This window comes from Macrotis lagotis, chromosome 3, assembly GCF_037893015.1.
Source record: "Macrotis lagotis isolate mMagLag1 chromosome 3, bilby.v1.9.chrom.fasta, whole genome shotgun sequence".
Taxonomy (NCBI): domain Eukaryota; kingdom Metazoa; phylum Chordata; class Mammalia; order Peramelemorphia; family Peramelidae; genus Macrotis; species Macrotis lagotis.
Genome location: NC_133660.1, coordinates 146,326,006 through 146,348,939, shown reverse-complemented (window position 1 = coordinate 146,348,939; position 22,934 = coordinate 146,326,006). Strand labels below are relative to the sequence as shown.

Below are 22,934 nucleotides of genomic sequence, written 5' to 3'. Positions count from 1 at the left end.
ATTGCTTATGTCTTCTTTTCTACCTGTTTATGCTTTTTTTGGGGTTAAATTTGTTTTAGTTCCTATATCCTCCTTATGAAAGTCTGAAATCCTTCTAGTTCATTAAATGACCATTTTTCCTTTGATGTGTTGTTTAATTTTTCCAGGTAAATGATTTTTGGTTGTAATCCTAATTCCTTTTCCTTCTGGGATATCATGTTCCATGAAGTTCAATCCTTTAATGTTGTAGCTGCTACAAGTTCTATTAACCTGATTGTGACTCCCCAATATTTGAATTGTTTCTTTCTGATCATTTGTATTTTTCCATTGATGTGATAGATTTGAAATTTGATAATTTTTCTTAGAGTTTTTCTTTTGGGATCTCTTTCCTGTGGTGATGGCTATATTCTTGCCCTCTGGTTCCTGGACATTAGGGTAGTTTTCCTTGAAAATTTCTTTTTATTTTTTTGTCTTTTCAAGGAAATGGGGTTAAGTGACTTGGCAAAGATCACACAGCTAGGTAATTATTAAATATCTGAGGTCAGAATTGAACTCAAGTCCTCCTGACTCCAGGGCTAGCGCTCTATGGACTGCTGCCCCACCTTGACAATTTCTTAAAAAATGCTGTCCTGGTCTTTCTTTTGATCATGGTTTTCATTTAGTCCATTGATACTGATATTCTGATATATTCTCTCCTGCATCTATCATCCAGGTCAGTTGTTTTTTCCATGAGGAATTTTCCAATTTTTTCCACTTTTTAATTCTTTTGAAGTTACTTGATTCTTGATGTCTCATAGAATCATTAATTTTCACTTTTCAATTCTAATTTTCAATAAGTTGTTTTCCTCAATTTTTTTTTATATTTTCTTTTCTATTTGGCCAGTTATACTCTAAGGGATTGTTTTTTCTCAGTGGATTTTCCATTTGACAATTATACTTTTTAAGCAGTTTTCCAAGCTATTGACTTTTTTCATTATTCTTTTGCATCACTCATTTATTTTCCCAATTTTTCTTCTGTTTCTCTATATGATTTTTTTTAAGCTGCCTTTTGAGCTCTTCCATGAATTCTTTATGGACTTGAGAACTCTTTCCATTTTCTTTGAGATTTTGTACATACATATATATATGTATATATATATGTATGTATATATATATATATATATGTATATATATACATATACATATATATTTACATTGTTGTCCTCATCTGAGTTTGTGTCTTGGTCTTCTTTCCTGTCACCATAATGACTTTTTTTTAGGTTGTTGTTTTTTTTGCAAGGCCAACGGGGTTAAGTGGCTTGTTTAAGGCCACACAGCTAGGTAATTATTATTAAGTGTCTGAGGCTGGATTTGAACTCAGGCTCTCCTGACTCCAGGGCTGGTGCTCTATCCACTACACCACTTAGCCGCCCCCATGATGACTTTCTATGATCATTCTTTTTGTTATCTTTTGCTCATTCTCTTTTTATCATTATCTTTTCTTTTAAATTTGGACTCTGTTCCAAGGATATAGGGGCACTGTCTCAGGCTTCTTGTGCCAATATCCTGCAGACCCTAGCTCTTTTCTTGAGAGTACATTGATTTTATTTTCCCTGAGGTCCACAGGGGACCTTCCTGTCTGGTGCTGTGCTGATAGGTTGGGGTGTGGCTAGCGGGGGGCTGTCACTGCTGGAGGCCATAGAGTCTGGCAGTTTATCTGGTGTTGAACTGGGATTCTAATGGTGGCATCTTGTGAGTGCTGAAGCACATGGTGATCTGGTCTCAGAAAGATGCCTGTTTGCCCAGGGCTAAACAAGCATGTGGTGACTCTTGGAGTTGAAGTTTGCTGGTTCCTCTGTTTTTACTATGGTATGTTTTGGTGGGATGATTTCTGTCCTAGAATGTTTCCCTATTCTCCTTTTATTGGAGTAAGAAAGATCTTTTACTTAGTTCTTTCAGATTTCTTGGGCTAAAAGATTGTTCTACTCCATCTATTTGCTGATTCTCCTATTCTAGGATTTGTTTTGGGGGTGATATTTTTTGGATGTTTGGAGATGAATAAAGGAAAGTTAGCAACCTGCTACTTACACTGTCATCTTGGCACCCAGAACTGTGAGAGGTTTTCATTCCTACTCTTTAATCTTTAGTATGACTACTTGATCATTGTAAAAAAATAAAGAAAATATGGGCAGGTAGTGCACAGTGAATAGAATTCTGTGCCTGGAGCCAGGAAAATCTAAGTTCAGATCCAGCCTTAGATGTTTATTAACTTTGTGACCAGGGTCAAGTCATTGAACCCTGTTTCCCTCAGTTTCCTCATCTATAAAAATAAGAGAGAAGGAAATGGCAAATCTCTCTGGTAGTTTTGCCAAGAAAACCTTGAATGGAATCATGAAGAGTCAGACAACAGCATGCCATTTAAAAAAATCTTTTCAGGCTGTAATTTTTGATGAAACTTGCTGTCTCATGCCAATGATAAAATAAGATTACTCAGTTGTTTGTGATTTATATTTGCTGGGGTGTGTATGTATTAAGAGCTTTCAAGAAAAGGAAAATATTAATGGAGAGCTTTGTATAAAAGTATAAATATAATAAAACTACAAAAACCACCTGTTTGTCTTCCTATACCTACCCATGAGATAATTTCATTGAGGACTGAACTCCTACAGTAAATTCTTATTCCCCAAACCACAGCCTGTTCTTGAAATATGTGACTTGTCCTCTTAATTCTTTAAATATCACCATTTACCTGTTAAACTGGATTTTGGGGAAATCGCTGATCATGTGCCAAAACCTAAGTGAACATATGACTCAACATCTTTTTAGAATGAAAAAAGGTTGAACCACAAAATGAGTGCACAATGGAAGGGGGAAGGTGAAAAAATTCAGATGTAGAATCATTAATTCCTTAATAACTAATTTTGTCATTATTGTCTGCTACTAAATCTTTCAACATCAAAGATATTGCTGAATTCTTTAGTTCCCTAAGGTTCTCATTGAAAATTTTCCTCTCCTTCAGTATTATCCACTTCCCTCCACCAAATCATAATTTTGGAGCTGAAAAGAACCTTAGAGACATAGTATAATCTAAAATTTTACAAATGAGGAAATTGAGGCATAGAAAGGATAAACTACCTACCTAAAGTCACAACTAAATTAGAGATGGAGCCCCAAAATGGTACCATATATGAACTGTGAATACTATGTTATGCTGTAGGTCACTTCTTTCATTATTATACATATCTTTCTAATTCTTAACTAGGTACTTTTACTCCCATGTAAGTTTAATTTAGCTCTTCTTTCCTTTCTATGTATTCAAATTCTACCTATCCTTCAAGATAAGTCTCAAGTCACACCTCCTTCATGAAGTCCTCATTTCCTGACTACTCTAAGCTATAGTGACCTCTGCCTCTTCTCAAATTCTATTACACTTAATAACTACAGTTCATTTGTTATTTAAAGATATGCCACTACACATTGTAATTTAACTATTTCATTTGTATTTGCCTTGTCTCCTCATTTGTAATGCAGACTCCTGGGATTTAGTACTTTATATCTTTTATAAAGCTTATCATAGTGCTATCCACAAGGTTTTTCTCACATTTATATCTCTCTCAGGTTGGTTCCAGAGTTAGAAGACTGAAGTATATAGATGAGGTGAAATAAGGTAACTGCATCTAGTTCAGAGCTTTTCTAGTGTAATTAAGGGTACCTAGAAGGTCAGCTTAGGGTATGAAAAACCCCAGTTTGTAGTTTACCAACATCCCTTGCTTATGTTTTTTCCCCCACAATTTGGGGTCATCTTGCCCTTTGCTCCACACTACTTTCTATCTCTACTCTATTTATAGAATATGTAAACAGTTACAGGAAGAGAATGTATAATGATTTGTTAAGTTTTGTGACCTCTAGAATTAATTAAAATGCTTAGATATCTCTGAAATTCACCATTAATTTTGAGTGTTCCTAACTTTATTTCTAATTTGCACTTAGACTAGATTATCTTTAGTGTCTTAAATCTCCAAACTAACACAGAATCTAGGAATATAAGTTTAATTATACATACATACATACATATATATATATATATGTATGTGATATATTTTCTTTTAGTATGCCCAACAAACCAATGATTTTTATTTGACTTTCTCCTAAGTAAAAATTAACATTTTAATGTAACTTGAGCAGTGACAAATTCCCTACCTCATTCCTATGGTATTGATGAATCACATAATCAATTACATTTTTCCAATCAAAATGTAGTAATTTTAGTATTCAGTTTTTCAAAATATGGTTTTTGAGTTGACTAATCTACGCCTTCTTGTTCTATCCCCCAGTTCTTTTCACTGTTTGCTCATTTTCCTTTTACAAGTTTCTGAAGAAATATTTCTGAACTTTATGGATATGATTCAGTTATTAACCACTTCCTTTGTTAGTTACTGTATGTGTCTTTGTTTCAGGACTTAATGTGGACCATGCCACAGTGTTGTTCATTACAATTGATGCTGGCTACTGGTTTCACTGATTTTCCTCTTTCAATATATTCTCTCTATATAAAAGTATATATATATATATATATATATATGTGTGTGTGTGTGTGTGTGTGTGTGTGTGTGTGTGTATTACATATGTTCTAGCTGATGTGGGAAAATACTTTTGATATAGTGAATGAAGAACACTTAATATAATTCATTATTCATTTTAAAAAATGTATTAATATTTTTTCTCTTATACCACCTATATTTTCCTTGGTATCACTCCCCAACTCCAACTTTGAGAGCAATTCTTATTAAAAAGAAAAAATAAGAGGAGAAAAAGTTCATTAAAACTAATTCAACACATCACAAAAGCCTGACAACATATGTAGTATTTTCTTGTTCTATTTTACTTTGTGGCAGCTCATATGTTTGCCCATATTTCTCAGTCTTCATTATGTTTAATTATGATATTAATATTACATTTCATTCATATAATCCAATTTATCTAGCCTTTACTCAATCATTGGACCTCCATGATACTTGTTTTGTTTCTGTTTCTTGCCACTGTGAAAAGAATTGGTATTTTTAAATTACTTATTTTTTTGCAAAGCTTGCCTAAGGTCCTACAGCTAGGTAATTATTAAATATCTGAGGTTGGATTTGAACTCAGATCCTCCTGACTCCAGGATCAGTGCTCTATTCACTGCACCAACTTGTTGCCTCTAAAAATAATTGTTTAAAGTATTTTGTTGTTTATAGGATCTTAGTTTTTAATGTTGATCTCCCTGAGCTATATTATTATATGCCTTGCAGTGGCTAGGTTGTATAGTGGTTAGAGCACCAGCCCTAGAGTCATGAGGACTTGAGTTCAGTCTGGTCTCAGAAACTTGACACTTACTAGCTGTGTGATCTTGGGCAAGCCACTTAATCCTGATTGCTTTGCATGCAGGGTCATCTCCATGCATCCTGTTTCATATCTGTTCACTAGACCAAGATAGCTTCAGAGGAGAAAATGAGATAGGTGACTTAGCATAGCATTCCCTCACTCAATTCCAATTCACTTGGTTATAATGACATCACCTCTCTGCTATCATGGTCATCTTTGAGAATGAAATACAAACAACAACAATTTTGTCTAGCAATAGAATCTTTGGTTCAAGAAATATGGGCATTTTAATCATTCTCTTAGCATGATTCAAGTTGCTTTTCAGAATGGTTGAACTAATTCATAGCTCTACCAATGATGCATGAATGAACTTCTTTCCATATACCTTTTCATCATGTCTAATTCAATCTTTTATCATATTTTCTTGTTTGCTGGTTATGAGATGAATACTCTAAGTGATTTGAAGTATTCATTCATGTGGTTGTCAATAGTTTGCAATTCTTTTGAGAAGTTTGCTTACATACTTTGATACTTAATTGGGAATGGATTTTGGATCTATAAAAGATGACCCAAATTAAGCTTTAATAACTTAAAACTATTAAGCTTTAATAGCTTAAACTTGAATTAAGACTTTGAGGATACCCTGTATTTTTCTGTTGCCTATCAAAGATATTAGGCAAAAAATATTTTTCTTTAGTCATCTTTGCCTTTATTATCCTAGAATTATAACTTGCACATATAAAATCTTTTAAGTTTCATGTAATTGAAATTGACAACTAATTGGATAGTACTGGGCATGAAGTTGGGAACAATCATGTTTCTGAATTCAAATCTGGTCTCACACACTTTTTAGCTGTGTGACACTAGGTAGGTCACTTCATCCTCTTTGCCTCAGTTTCTCATCTTTAAAATGAGCTGGAGAAGAACATGGCAAACCCAGTATCTTTGCCAGAAAGACTACAAATGGGGGCATGAGGAGTTGGGCATGACTGAAATAACTGAACATTGATTGAAATTATAACTTTTGTGGTTGTTTATATCCGTATTTTGTTCAAAAATTCATTCCCCTCATCCAGTCATATCTGTGAAAAGATCTGTTTCCAGTAATTTCTAGAAAAATTTTTAGTATTTGTCATATGTAAATTTTTAGTTATTGTGGTATGTACTGTAAGATAATGGTCTAAAACTATAATTCATTTTTAATAAACTGTAGTTGATGATGAAGCTTGTTAAAGGTTTAATGTAACCATTTTAGATGTTTCTAGTCTTTTATTATTATTATTATTATTATTATTATTATGTACATACATTTATTATTTTCCTGCTAGTCACTGAATTTTCTAAGACTAGTATAATTTCCCTGTTTGGTTGTTTTTTGTAATTATCTCAGGCACATTTAATCACAATTTAACCTTTCTCTCCAGTAGAATTTTTACCAAGAACATTTTTAGATACAACAGAAGGTCACTCAAACTTACCTGATTGGTGATCCTTGTTTTAACTTCAGAATTGGCTGCTTCCAATTCATTGCTATATTCAACCCCAGGTATCCTGAAGGAGGTTTGGTAGTAATGTGGCTTCCTATCTGAAATGGAAAGCAAGACAAAAAGGGATAATAGTCTTTAGTTGGATTTTGAGAATAAAAAGAAATATGTCAAGTGGAAAAGTAAATGAGAAAACTCATAGAATTAAGTTCCTTTTTACTACTACAACTACTTCTACTCGTACTCCTGCTCTTGCTCCTGCTACTCCTTCTCCTACTAGTCCTATTACTCTTACTTTTACTCCTAGTCCTATTCCTCCTACTGTTTCCTAGTTCTACTCCTCTTACCTGCTAGTGCTCCTACTCCTCCAAGTTTTACTCCTCCCAGTCCTACTCCTCTTATTCCTCTTATTCCTCCTATTCCTACTCCTCCGACACCTCCTACACTCCTGTTACTCCTTCTCCTATGCCTCCTAGTCCTACTCTTCCTAATCTTTCTTCTAATTCTTTTACTCCTCCTCGTCCTCCTCCTTCTCCTCCTTCTCCTAGTGCTCCTACTTCTCTTAGTTCTACTCCTCCTAGTCCTCCTGCTCTTATTCCTTCTAGTCCTCCTTCTCCTAGTCCCACTCCTCCTCCTCCTTTTAGTCTTCCTCCTCCTCCTCTACCTCCTAGTCTTATTCTTCCTCCTCCTCCTACTCTTCCTCCTCCTCCTAATCCTACTCTTCCAACTCTTTTACTCATCTTCCTCCTCCTAGTTCTACTCCTCCTAGTCCTCCTCCTCTTTCCCCTACTTATACTACTACAAACTAATATTTATATAACACATACTTTCTGCCAAGCACTGTACTAAGCATTTTCTAATCATGTTATTTTGATCTTCACAACAACCCTGATAGATGTTATTATTTATAAACATTTTACAGATGAGGCAACTGAGGCATCAACATTTAAGTGACTTGTAAAGAGCTGGTAAATGTCTAAGGCTAGATTTGAACTCAGGTCTTCCTGACTCCAGCCCAGCCTATAATCCATTATCTACTGAACTGCCCAAATATGGAATTATATGAATTCTCTAAATACCTGAAATCCAATATACCACAAACTTTAATCTCTCTGGGCCTCAGTTTCCTCATATATCAAATGGAAATAATAACAGCACCAATCCCATAGAGTTTTTATGAGGATCACATGAGTAAATATGTGTGTATAATTCTGTAAACCTTAAAGTGTCATGTGAGTAAGTGCTAGTTATACTAATGATGATGATGATGATGATGATGATAGTTATTATTATCATCTTCATCACTTTAGCTCCTAGGCAAGGAATTGTCCTTGTATGCCTAAGAACTAGGACAAGGTCTTGTATTTAATAAATATTTAATACCTTTTTATTGAATTGAATTCAACCATATCTATGTCTTTTCTTACATATAAGGTTGCGAACTTATGAGCAGAGTCTGTTCTATATCTATATCCACATCTATCTACATTTCCATGTATGTATATGTGTGTCTATATATACATACATATAAATATATATGTATATAGGTATGCAAATGTACACATATATGTAAATATATGTACAGGACCTCTGTATCTCCAATGTCAAATACATAGTGGATGATTAATGAATGTCTCCAAAGTTAGTTATGATCTCTTAATGGCCACATCTCTTGACTTTTTCTCAATTGTCATCTTTCTTAGCCTATCATAGCTTTTGATACTAACGGTCACCCTCTTTTTGACACTCATTTATTTCTACATTTTTGTGAACTGACCCCTCTTGGTTTTCATTGTACCTGTCTAATCTCTCCTATCTCTCATTTGCTATATCTTTATTCCTATCTCACCCCTAATAGTGAGTGTCTCCCACGTTGCTGTCTCCTGGGCCCTTTTCTCTTCTTCTTCTAGACTTTCAAAGTGTATTGCCATTAATATTGCAGCATATGATTTTCTATGTCAAGCCAACAATCATAAATAAATTACCTACTATAAGCCAATCACTATGCTAAGCATTGGGAATAAAGAAAACAAAACAAGATGAGTTTTCTCAAGGAGTTTCCAGACTGAGGAAGAAGAAAACATGTAAATAATTAGTATAAATAAGACACATACAATTTTAATTATCTTAGAGTGCAGGCAGGAAAGACATTTTAGAAAGTGAATTTTGGTAGGGCTTGAAGTAAAACAGAGAAGTGTGGTCCCTAGTAACTTGGAACTTTTAACATATGAGAAGATAATTGACATGGGAAGTATACAAATGGAGTCAGGAGAATGTTAGATGGAGTAAATCAAATCTATGTTCATAATCATGACTCTATAAATGGATAGTGATTGAAGATAATGCTGGTAGATGATGAAAACTAGAAAATTATATTGGACAATATGAAATGCTCTTGCTCTTTAAAGATGGCATGTATTTAGTAAATGTTTTATCATTATGAATGATAATGAATGACCTATGAATTCTAATCCATAAAAGTTTAAAAATATTATTTCTGCATTAATTACTGAATAATTTTATATTATTATTGATTTTGAGGAAAATTATTATTGGAAAAACTAAAATAATTTGGTAAATATTCCTTTAATAAAGATAATATTAGAGCTATTTTGAGCACTCACAAATGAGAATGTATGTAAGAGAGGCATACATGCATTCCTCTCATTCTATATTGGTTTTTTTTTTTTTAGGTTTTTGCAAGGCAATGGGGTTAAGTGGCTTGCCCAAGGCCACACAGCTAGGTAATTATTAAGTGTCTGAGACCGGATTTGAACCCAGGTACTCCTGACTCCAAGGCCCGTGCTTTATCCACTATGCCACCTAGCCACCCTCTATATTTTTCTTTAAGAGTAGACCTCCTTATCTCATTCAGTCTAGAAGTATATGGACTATTTATGGAATCAGTTCCATTCTAATTAGCTCTTGAACTTTAATCTATTCTGTTTTTACAAAGTTGGTTTTCCCATCTTTAGGCACACTGGTGTCTGTCCCTTCATTCTATGGGGTTGGCATATTTCTCACAGGTTTATTATGGATACTTGATAGACTTGAGCAATGGCAGATCAGAACTTCTAAGCTCAAGAAATCCACAGATTCAGTCTCCTGAAGAGCAGTGATTAAAAACACCATCCCTACCCCAGCATATTCATGTTATCCTAAGTAAGCTAGTGGACTATTTTTTTGAATGTACACATTTCAGCTTTAAAATTAGTAGTTTTCAAACTGGTGTAAAGATAATAGGAGTCAATCAAATCTGAATTTTCCCCAAAAAATCTTTGATGTGTAACAATGTGAAAAATACACTTGCAGGGAAATACCTAGTTTGTATAGATGGTCCCTGGTACCTAGAATAAGGTTACAATAGGAGAATATTGAAAGTTTGAACAGCCTCATTGAATATGATAGATAGCAGGAGAGTCTAATAGCTATCTCTAAAGATTAGGATTTGTACTAGATTGAATTGTAAAATTCAGGAAAGGTACTAAACATGTGATTTTATTGTTATTAGTAACTTTTAGATGACAAAACTCCCTTTGTCAATAAGGTTAGCAGTGATCTTAGCAAATTGCCAGAAGTATTGAAAGTTTATATGATTTGCCAAGGATCATATAGCCAACATTTATAAGATGCAGGATTAGAATAAAGGTCTTCTTGTCTTTGAAGGTATTTGGTAATGACTATGCTATGCTAACTATCAGAATTATTAAATTATGCAGTTGAATGATCACACTACTGTAAGAAATGTAGGAGATGAGAACATTAATAAATACATAATGTCCTATTTGGCAGGAGATATCATTATATAGCAATATTATTATATGAAATATCATAGTATAGCAATATCAATATATGAGAATGGATGAAGATTTCATATGAAATAAGTCATAGTGTTTAAATCAAAAGGAAGTTATTTATACTTTTCACTTTTATGTATATAATTATTAATTTGGATTATAATTTGGATTATAATTAAGTGTTGAAATCATAGAAAATGCTATAGTATTCAAATGGAAGGGAAATATATAAAAGATTGACAAAATAAGCATACATTAATACTTACTGAATACTAAAAAATGAACAGGTAGACCAATGACAAGTGCCAGAACCAAAACTATAGCCAAAGCAATAAGGCCGATTATCCAGGGATTCATAGGCTGTTTTCTGAAGCCCAGTCTTGGTGGCCTTAGAAAAGAAAACACAGGAATCACAAATGAGATAGAAAGGCACTTGGAGTATAGGAAGAAGTACAGCCTGCTCAAGAAATTAGAAAATCCAGGTGGGAACCTTGGTCTTGATCCCCAACAGTTCTGTAATCTTGAGTAAGTAATGTAAACAATTTGAAACACAGTTTCCTTATCTATAGAACAAGTATATAGTAGTTATAGTTTTTACCTTGTGAAATGGTGAAGAGAATCCTTTGTAAACCATAAATTACTATACTAATAGGAACTGTTTTGTATAATAGCAATAAAAACTATTATTTTAATTCTGTCACCTTAAACTCAGGACCTTTCTAATTTTTTAATTGGTGGGGGGAGTTAACAATTTGCTTTTAAGATATTTTCATGCTACAGCAATTTTCATTTTAAGACATTTGATTTTTCTGCCAAAATTTACTTTATCCCTGAAATCATAGGTTTTTTTTAAAGTAAGTATATAATTCACCAGTTATCCTCCATTTCATGAAGACACTGATCACCATATTATTGGTTACAAAGTGTAGCTATCTAGTTTGCCAAATTGTCATTGGAAAAATGGTTTATAAACTGACTATAAAAATAAAACACTAATAAAACACTAATAACTGTTATCTATCTTCATTCTTACCATTATTTCACATCCTACTTAAAGGAGTAATTTCCCCATAGAAGCTCTGGACTTTTTTGGTTTTTTAGTTTAACTAATTTCATTTATTTGGTTCTTAGCAAAAGAGAAAAGAGTTATGAAACCGTAGGGTTTTATACAAAGGGGTGGGGTGGGGAGAGGTTACATTATCTAATCCAACCAAGATCCAGAGGCCATGTCCAAGGCTACAAATATAGATAATAACTGAGCTAGGACTAGAATTCAAGACAACTGATTTCCAGTATTGGCTAATGTATATTAGTTTATGACTAGATTACCATTGGAAATAAGAGGAAATAAAATTTAGAGAAATAGGAATGATCAAAATTAGGAAATTAGGAAAATCTAAAAAGATGATTGTCAAGCTTCTGTAGGGAGCAAAAGATTCATTAAGAAAAATATGGAGAAATCATTGTTTCCTGAAGCTGAAAGGGTAATGCCAGTCTCAGTGCCTTTCCTATTGAGTCAGGAAACAGGAAATACTTTTGAATGAGGTAGCCTATTTGGCATAGACATCTCTGTCATCAATTGTATATTGAAATGACATTAGGAAAAGTTTACATATATATATATACTTCTGAGAATTGGTTATTTAGGCTTCTGGATTATAGCTTGCTTCTTTAACCACATTAACAAATCCTGAGACATTTACAGATTATTTTTTTACTTTTTTTTTTTGGCAAAGCAATGGAGTTAAGTGGCTTGCCAAGGCCACACAGCTAGGTAATTATTAAGTGTATGAGTCCAGATTTGAACTGACTCCAGGGCCGGTACTCTATCAACTGTGCCACCTAACCACCCCACCCCCCAGATTTTTTTTTTAAAGAAAAAATAACTACTTTATTTCTGACTCAATCTTATGTGCTATTTTTCATGGCATTTCTAACTGCTTCATGACCTCCAAAGATATTCAGTCTTCATTTGAATATTAAATAAATGAATAGATCATGAACCAAGAAGGGTTAACAATCTGAAGACTTCTTTTGACATTGGCTTTTGCTACAAGAGATATGTTTGACCAATACCAGGGAGAGAACTAAACAAACTATTCAAGTGAAAAAAAATGCATCTTCGAATCTTGAACTGAAAATATCTGAACAGCTTATTATCTTTCTCCCCAGGTCTCACCACTTTTTATTTTAAAAAATGATTTAGTCTGATTCTGTCCTTAGGAAAAACTAAAGTGTCATGACGCTAAGGGGAACCCAATCTCACAGAAACCTACTGACATGCAAACAATGTAAACCAATCAGTGACCTCACCCTTGATGTGTTCATGCCAAAGTGAAGAAACATGGTACAAAAAGTTGCTCTTTAAGCAGGTTGATCTGGAAAATCCTTCCAAGCAGTCAACACATTTTTGAAAACTCTCTTCCTTCTCTACTCTCACTTTAAATCGAGATGGATTTTCCTAGAATGTCTCAAGTATTCCCTGTCACATTGCTTAAAGGAATGAAAACTGAACTGCTCTCTCTGTATCTTAGGTCATCAGATATTTTCCTTTTAATTTCTCACTTTTATTTTTCTTCATTCCCTTCCCTTCTCTTATTTATGCTTTCTTCCCTTTCTCTTCTTTCTCCCCTCTGTTCCCTTCTACTCCATTGAGAATTGGTCATTTTTGACTCCTTCCTTTTCTTGCCTTCCTATGTCCTCTTTCAACTTCTTCAACTCTATTTTCTATCCTCTCTTCTTTTAATATTCCTCCCCTTCCCACATTTTTCCTTGTTTAATTAAAGCCATTTCTCAGTCTTTTTGATGCCAGTCTTATATAAAATTAAAAGAGGCAGCATTATCTACTGGAAAACAATATATTTGGAAATGGATGATCTGAAAAATTCCAGTTTAATTGATGATGAATTCTTTAGCCATACCAATTCATGAAGTATAAAAATGTAATTCATTATTATTAGTATTCTTGCCATAATATCCAATTGACTTTTGGGTATTCATTTCATCTTTTTGGACCTTTTGGTCACTCAAAAATGAGAAGATTGGACTGGGTGAAAAGGATTGAGGTCCATTTCAACTCCCTAGAGTTCTATAGAGCTGGGTGGGGGCAGTGGATAGAGCATTGGCCTTGGAATCAGGGGAATGGGAGTTCAAATCCAGCCTCACACACTTGCCCCTTAGTAGTTGTGTGACCCTGCATCCAGGGCCTTCTCCAGTCATCCTGATTGATATCTGACCACTGGACCCAGATGGAGGAGAAAGTGAAGTTGGTGACTTAGCACAATATCCCCTCACTCAAACCTAATTCAGGTGTTTGTCCTGGCATCACCTCCCTGATGTCATGGTCTTGTTTGAGAATGAAGGACAAACATTATTATGTTATTCCATGATAATTATAAATCTGTCTACAATCACTGTCTCTATGGCTTCTCTTTTCACTTGCTTCTTAAGTACTTGAGAATTGTCTTGAAAAACTTATTATTTAACTAAAAATGTTTTACTCAACTGAAAATGTTCACTTGCCAAAGTTATTAATCATCTCTTAATTTCCAAATCTGAATACATTTGCCAAATACAAAATACCCAATTTCTTTTCAGCATTCAACATTATTGGAAAACCTTTCCTAGACTTTCTCTATTCTTTCCATTCTTTTATCTTTCAGGCTATGACTTCTCTTTCTCCTTTGTGGTATTATCATTGCCTTATTAGTCCTAAACTGTAGGTAAAGACTCTGAATTCTATCGTTGGACCTCCACTCTTCTCTATTTCTTCCATCTCCCCTATGTATTAATCATATCCCAAATATTCAGTTATCATCTTAGACAAATGAATCCTAGTTTCTATATCTAGTTATAGCTTTCTTCCTATATGCCAATCCTGTATCAGTTGTTGTTTAGTCATTTTTTTTTTCCAGTTATGTCTAACTCATCATGATCCCATTTGGGTTTTCTTGAAAAAAACCATTGGAATGGTTTGTTAATTCCTTCTCCAGCTCTAGATAAGGAATCCCTACTTTGTCCTCTTAGTATCCTTAATTTCCTTCCAAGATCAAATGTCATCTACATGGGACTCCTGATGTCCTTAGTTGTTGATGCTTCTCAGATTCATATATACATGTATGCACACACACACACACACACACACACACACACACACACACATTTTCTTCTCCGATAGAATGGAAGCATCTTGAGGACAGAGGATATTTGATTTTTTTCTTTTACTCTTGGTTTCTACCATAATGCCAAGCCCTTTAGTATTGATTGACTGATAATTATAAAGATACTTGAACTAAATGCATCACTAGAAATCATGATGTCTATTCTGTTGAAAGAATGATTTAAAATAAAACTATTATTTAAGAACAAAATGGAATGATAGATTTCCTTAATCTTCAATTTCAGATTTTGATAAGCTATGTGGTTTTTTTTTTGGTACAGTCATACATTATGATAATCATGAATTGGAGAATTCAGTGATGAAATGCAATTCAAACAGGTCTCTTCTTGTGGCACTAAGAGTTCTGAAAAAATTGTCATATTTATAAAGTTACTATAATAATGGTAGTGATAATAATATACACTTTTCCTTAGTGTTGTGTACATTGTTTTATTTTCATTTTTTCTGGGATAGTTCGTTCTTTAGAGAAAAGGGAGAGAACTTAACATTTAACATTCAAACCTTTGTGGAGCTAAAAGTTAATGTCTGCAGCCAGATAAACTGTTTGAAAACCAAGTAAAAAGGGGGGGGCAGAGCCAAGATGGCAGCACCAAGGCAGTATTTCCCAAGAACTCCAATCGCCCAAACCCCCCCAAAACAAAGGATGGCTCTAGCCAAAATTTAGAGGAGCAGAACCCACAGAAAGACTGAGTGATATATTTTCCCAGTCCAAGATAACTTAGAAGTTCCTTGGGAAATGTGTGTTTTGCCAGGACCAGAGGTTGGAAAAAAAGCCACTACTGAGCCCAGCCAAGCAGCTCAGCCCAGCCCAGTCAAGCCCAGCCCAGAGATCACTGGCAACAGCTTGAAGGAACAGTGAGAAAACTTTGCTGCACCTGAATGAATGTGGAGTGAGGAGCACAGCCACAGAATCTGCAGCGAGAATTGTGAGAAAGCAGCCTGCTACGCCCCCCCCCCCCCCCAGAGATGGTAAGGGAAATCTGCAGATTTCTCTGCATTCCCTGTGGTAGGATTCTGCTGTTTGCCTACACTCACATTGCAGTTTGGGTTTCCATACTAAATAACTAAGCTGGATCTCTCCTTATAGCCCCAAGGCAGAGGGAAGTACTGGTCCATCTACATATCAAAGCACAGACTAGAGAGCATAAGACCTTGGAGGAATAAAGGTCTCAGTGGGATGCCCCCCCCCAAAAAAAACCCCAAAGCCTTGGAAATAAATTAGTCTTGGGCTGAGGAAATGAGTAAACAACAGAAAAAGAAGAATCTAATAATAGAGAATTACTTTAGTCCCATGGAAGATCAAAACACATACTCAGATGATGACAAAATCGAAGCTTCCATATCCAAAACCTCCAAGAGAAATAGAAAATGGGCTCAGACTATGAATAAGCTCAAAAAAGACTTTGAAAAGCAATTAAAGGAGGTGGAGGAAAAATTGGGAGGAGAAATGAGAGCGATGTAGAAAAAATCATGAAAACCAAATCAAAAGCTTGGTGAAAGAAATACGAAAACTATGAAGAAAACATGTTAAAAACCAGTTTAGGCCTAATGGAAAAAGCAAAACAAAAGGCAAATGAGGAGAAGAATGCCTTAAAAAGCAGAACTGGCCAGCTGGAAAAGGAGATAAAAAAGCTCTCTGAAGGAAATAACTCCTTCAAATGCAAAATGGAGCTAAAGGAAGCTGATGACTTTGCAAGAAAGCAGGAAGAAATAAAACTCTATCAAAAAAGCCAAAAATTAGAAGAAAATGTGAAATATCTCATTGGAAAAACAACCAACCTTGAAAACAGATCCAGAAGAAATAATTTAAAAATTTTTGGGCTATCTGAAAGCTACGACCAGGAGAAGAGCCTAGAATTCATTTTTCAAGAAATAATACAGCAAAATTGCCCTGAGATCTTAGAAGCTGAGGGTAAAATAGAAATCGAGAGAATTCACCAGTCACCCCTGAAAGAGGTCCCAAAAGAAAAACTTCCAGGAATATTATAGCCAAATTCCCAAGCTCCCAAATCAAAGAGAAAATTCTAAGAGCTGTCAGAAACTAACAATTCAGTTACCGAGGCTCTATAGTCAGGATACACAGGATCTAGCAGCATCTACATTAAGGGATGGTAGGGATTGGAATATGATATTCCAGAAGGCAAAAGATCTTGGTGTACAACCAAGAATCAACTACCCAGCAAAACTGAACATCCTCTTTCAGGGGAAAAGATAGACTTTCAATGAAACAGGGCACTTTCAAACTTTCCTATTGAGATGATCAGAGCTGAACAGAAAGTTTGATCTCCAAGTACAGGACTGTGGTGAACCATAGAGGGAGTGGAAGAGAGGGACTAACTATAAGGAACTCGATGATGCTGAACTATTTGTATTCCTGCACAGGAAGAAGATATTGATAACTCATATAAACTTTCTCATTTATAAGACCTTTTAGAAGGAGCATATATAGACAGGACATAGGAAGGAGCAAAATATAATGGTATGATGTGGTAAAGGGTTGGAGTCAATGGACAATGGGGAAAAGTACTGGGAGGAAGGAAAAGGGGATGAAGAAGAAGCTGAGAGATTTCACATAAGAGTCAAGAAAAAAGCTTTTTCAATGGAGTCGGGGGGGGAAGGCAAGGGGGAATGAATGAGCCTTCAGTATCATTGGAAATGGCTCAGGGAGGAAATGACATACACACTTAATAGGGTGAGGAAATCTATCTTGCCCTGGAGAAGGATGGGAGGAAAGGGATGGGATGAGGCAGAATGAGGGGGAGGGGAGAATAGATGATAGAAGAGAGGGAAGATCGAGGGAGAGGGTACTCAGATTCATCAAACTTTTGGACAGGGCCAGGATGAAAGGAGAGAGAGAGAGAGAGAGAGAGAGAGAGAGAGAGAGAGAGAGAGAGAGAGAGAGAATAGAATAAATGAAAGTGGGGAGAAATAGAGTGGAGGTACAGCCAATAAAAGCAACTGAGGGACAAATATTGAATCAACTTCTCTGGTGGACTTATGATAAAGAAAGCAACTCACTCCAGAGACAGAGCCATTGAAATCTGAACACAGACTGAAGTACAATTTTTTTTCTCTCTATTCTTGTGGTTTCTCATCTTCTTGGGGGGGGGGTTATGTTTATTCTTATGTTTACTCTTATAACATTCAATTTATATCAATGTATGGCATGGAAACAATTTAGAGACTGTCAGACAGCCTTCTGTGGGGGGGAGAAGGGGAGGGGGAATAATTGTGGAATTCAGAGTCTTGCAAAAAATGATGGGTACATATTACTATTGTATATAATTAGAAAACAAATAAAATATTAAGAAAAAGAAAATCAAGTAAAGACACACAGTCAAAATTATTTTATCTCACTGGGAACTATCAATAATTCTTCAACATCTCTCCTGGTTTCTTGTTGAAGCCCCCTTCATTATATATTGCTTAAAACTTTGATAAATCAAAATGGTAGATTAATGGTAGCAACCCAACTTAACTCTTTCAAAATTCCCCTCTTAACAATTTTAAAAATAGCACCTAAATCAAATTTTGGAGTTGGCAGAGCCAACTAAAGGTCAAGGGAGACATTACTTAGGAAGCCAACAGGAGAGGTCTATGACACTGGAGTGGAAACCTTTCAGGAGTATGCTCTTGTGGCAGAACAGCCACAGCATTAGAAGGGGCTAGCAGGAACTCCCAGCACAGAGATGGTAAATAAATCATACAATTGGTCACAAAGGGATTTCAGGGGCCCATTTGTAGGTACAGTGTGCTTTTGGTACTGTTTGGCAGTTCTATTGCCTATACTCAGTATGAAGTTGCAGTTCCAGGGCAGAGAGGAATGCTTATATTTGCTCACAATAGAGCAAGGGACCGGTCACAGTTCCACATCTAAAAAGAATACTGTGCATGTGGTTGCAGGAGAACAGGGACCATACCTTTCCCTGGATCACACCCCCTTGGCAGTGCTGAAAACTTCCAGACCCCCAGAACTTGCTCTGTAAATTGTACTTAACTATAGTCATATAAAAATGCTCTAAATCATAACTGATTAGAGAAATATAAACCAAAACCAAGAACCCAAAACATCACGTCACACATATCAGGAATGCTAAATGATGGAGAGGATGAGGAAAAACAGATACATTAATGAACTATTGGTAGAGTAGTAAACTGAACCAATAGCTCTGAATAAAAATATGGAACACTGTGAACTGATCCAGCCTTTCTGAAGAGTAATTTGAATTATGTCCAAAGGGCAATAAAATGGGCAAACCCTTTGATTCAGCAGTGCTACTACTAGGAATGTATCCAGAAGAAATCATGAATAAGGGCAAAAATCCTACATGTACAAAAATATTCATAGCAACTTTTTGTAGTGGCAAAAAATTAGAAATTGAGAGGATACCCATCAATTGGGGAATGGTTGAACAAATTGTGGCATATGTATGTGATAGAATACTATTGTTCTATAAAAAATCATGAGGGAGTAGATGTCAGAAAAGCCTGGAAAGACTTACATGAATTGATGTTGAGTGACATGAGAGAACCAGTTGAACATTATGCACACTCACAACAACATGGGGTGATGGTCATCCATGATGGATTTGTTCATTTCCGCAGTTTTAATAATCAAAGACTATTTTAAAAGACTTATATTGGAAAATACCATCCATATCCAGAGAGGTGGTTGTTTAAATGTGGAGTATAAATGAAGACCAAAGCTTATTATCTTCAGTTATTGAAAATTATCTTATACATTGTCATTTTTTCTCTCTAATTTTTTTTCTCTGTCTGGATCTGATTCCTTTCACAGCATGATCAATATGGATCTAAGTTTATCATGGTTACAAATATGGATCCTATATCATATTACTTTCTGTGAAGGGGAGGGAAGGGGGAAGGGAGGGAGGGAGAAAAATGTAAAACTCAAAACCTTGCCAAACCCCCCACCCCACCAAAGCCAATCTTGCATATGGTTGGAAAAATAAATAAACAAATTTTTTTTAAAAAAGAAGAATTTGGAACTTTATCCAAAGGTTATAATGCTGTGCATATCCTTTGATCCAGCAATACTATTAGATTTGTAACACTGACACCAACAATTCTGTTATGGACAACTAGGAGGCATAGTGGTTATAAATCTCTAAGTGGATTGAAGTCAGGAAGATCTGAGTTCAAACTTTATATCCCTGAGCAAGTCACTTAATTATTTGCCTCAGTTTCCCCACCTTGAAAATGGACTGGAGAAGGAAAAGGTAAACAAGCTCAATATTTTTGTCAATAAGACATCAAATGGACAGAACTGAACATCAACATCAACAAAATTTTGTTAAATACAGTCATTTCATGATGAAGGATAATGCTGACATCACTCCACTATCCTTCCACTCTCTATCAACTCCAATTTCTCAACTTCTACAAACAAGAGAACTTGAGTAAAAGAGTCAAGTTTCAGGTAAGATGAATTTATAGTGTAAGAGTCAAACCTTTACCTTCTCAGACTTCTGCTAGGGAACTTAACTTTTTTGTTTAATAGAAAACCAATAAAGAGAATGTTTCATGAATCCACTTCCAAATTTCATCAACACAGGCAGTGATGCTATCCAATTTAAACCAATATTACTGAAAAGATTTGAGAATTACAACCAATACAACTAGCTAAATATTTGAAATCCTATTTAGAATCATAGAATTTTATCATTGGAAGGTAACTTAGAGTTCTATAGTCTAACCCTTCTTCTTTTAGTAAAAAAAAAAAGGAAATCCAAAGTGATTAAATTACTTTTTTAAATCACATACTTAATGAGTGGCATACCATTGGGTATGCATTTACAAATGTGTGGGTGTGTATATCTAAATATATGTCTATGTGCAAATATGTATGCACATCAGTATGTGTGTATATATGTAAATGTGTCTGGAATGTTTGTGTGTTTGCAAGATTTATCTAGTATCCTTGCCCCCTGTAGATGGACAAGGACCTGGTTCCAGAATTGGTTAGTTATAAGACAGCTACAGTCAATTTGAAGATCTTCATGACTCTTTCCATGACTCTAAAGTACTACTTGAAGTAAAAACATCTTTTCTTTTTACAACAATATTCTCTTACATTTAACTTCGAATTATGAAGCATCATGGTCTCAAAAGAATAAAAATGAATCAGATAAATGAAAAGATGCTTGGTCACTATAAGTGAAATGTAGAATATTGTCAATGGTTACTTAATCATAAGAAGTGATATGAAAAAAATATCTATGAGATACAGGCCTGGCAATGGAGACAGATCATTATTGTATTGAGAACAATGTTAATAAATAACCCAAGTAGCACATATATTAACAAAAATAATAAAATAACCAGAAGAAGACTTCTATCGTGTTGATTCTTTTTTGTTGTTGTTTAATTCATTATATTTGGGACAGTAAAGCATGAATGGGTTGCTCTGATACAGGGAGCATTGAGATTGATATGGTCACAAACCTACCAAAGAAGGTAATGTTCAATCACTCTAATATAATTTTAGAGGCTACTAAGAAAGTAGTCAGTGTGAGACACCTAGAAGGAAAACTATTTCTTTATCATTCTCTTCACCAATCAAGTGATTCATTGGTAAAATATATAATAAACAGGGACAGAAATCATGTTTATAAATATAGATTTTTTAAATGAATTTCATGGTCTAATTGTGGCAGGTATCAGAATCTTAGAATAGAAATTTCAGAGACAATCTGGTCTAACTCATACATCATTGATTAACTGTGAATTTTCCTCTAAAGACTTTTAATAATTCAAACTAGTATGGAGATCACAAAGTGATTTTGAAGACTCTATACCATACAACATAGGCTGTAGCAGATCCTAGAAAGCTTAAAAAGTTTTCAAGAATCATTTTGGTAGTGGTTTGAATGCAATTATCTAAAGGTCAGCCTAAATTCAAACAAGAGAACATATTTTAATTTGCTTATTTAGGAATATTGAATTTTCTTATCTGGTTTCTTATCCTGTGTTATCTCAATGAAAACCTACTTTCTTGACACCTTCAGGGTCAGAAAACTTTTACTTTCTCCTAACATGAAGAAGAATAGCTAGAGGTATGAACTTGGATTTGTGATCTCATTCATGTACTATATCATCTAGTTGTGTAGATCATCTCCATCTGTGCCTGCATAATTTTTGTAACTATTGTTCATATACTTATGTGAAGCTATTCAATGTTCTTGGGGTTCTATAATCCTTTTTTTAAAATTTTATTTATTTTAAAGCACTAAGGTTTGATTGACTTGAATGTCTGATGTCAGATTTGAACTCAGGTCCTCCTGATTCCAGGGCCAGTGTTTTATCCACTGTGCCTGCCCGGCTGCCCTGGTCTGCAGTTCTTTAACACTGAATGGATACCAATGGAGTATAGTAAACCATGAAACTATGATTTTAAAATATATGTACAAAAACTTGATTATGGAAAGTCTTTGATATGTGGTTTCTGACTCTCAAGGCTTATTTTATTAGTTCTAAAATGAGCATTATAACTAGTCCACATTAATAATACTTGCTGGAATAAGCAAACATATTTTTCCATATGTGTGTGTATATATATATATATATATATATGTGTGTGTGTGTGTGTGTGTGTGTGTGTGTGTGTGTGTGTATTATATGTGTGTTTGGGGGTAAACACATATAGAAAGATTTCCTTTGATTCTTTCTAACTTTCAGATTTTGTTATTCTGGAATTGTATGACTTCAGTTCTCATATAGGTTATGTCACAAATTAATTGTAAAACCTTGGAAAAGTCATTTCAGTTCTCTGGGATTAAATAATTTTTTTTCTCTCTTCCTCTTCTGACCCTCAAATTTCAGAATTGAAGGGATCTCAATGGCTCTCTTTTTCAAACCATACCCCCCCAAAAAAATTCCTTCTACATCATATATTGGAAGTCATTATCCAGTCTTTGTTTTAAGATTTCCAATGAGAAGAAACTTGCTGTTTTCCGAGGCAGCCCATTCTGCTTTGAAATAGGTATAATTATTCAGAAGTCTACATTTTTCCCTTTGCAGCTTTTTAGTCATTGCTCTTCTTTTGCCCTCCAGCACCAAAGAGAACAAGATTTATCTGTCACCCAGGTGACAACTCTTCCAATAATTATCCCCTTTCCCTAATATGTCATTCTT

General features: G+C 34.8%; 1 protein-coding gene across 1 annotated transcript in view; it reads right to left on the bottom strand.

Moving 5' to 3' along the window:
* Positions 1-22,934, bottom strand: part of LOC141517884 (transmembrane protease serine 11G-like) — a 49,128-nt gene that overhangs the window by 21,679 nt on the left and 4,515 nt on the right. The window contains exons 2-3 of the mRNA XM_074229327.1: positions 10,867-10,988; positions 6,798-6,904 (exon numbers count right to left, since the gene is read on the bottom strand). Coding sequence (XP_074085428.1) covers positions 6,798-6,904; positions 10,867-10,988 — 229 coding nt within the window. The remainder of the gene's footprint in view (positions 1-6,797; positions 6,905-10,866; positions 10,989-22,934) is intronic.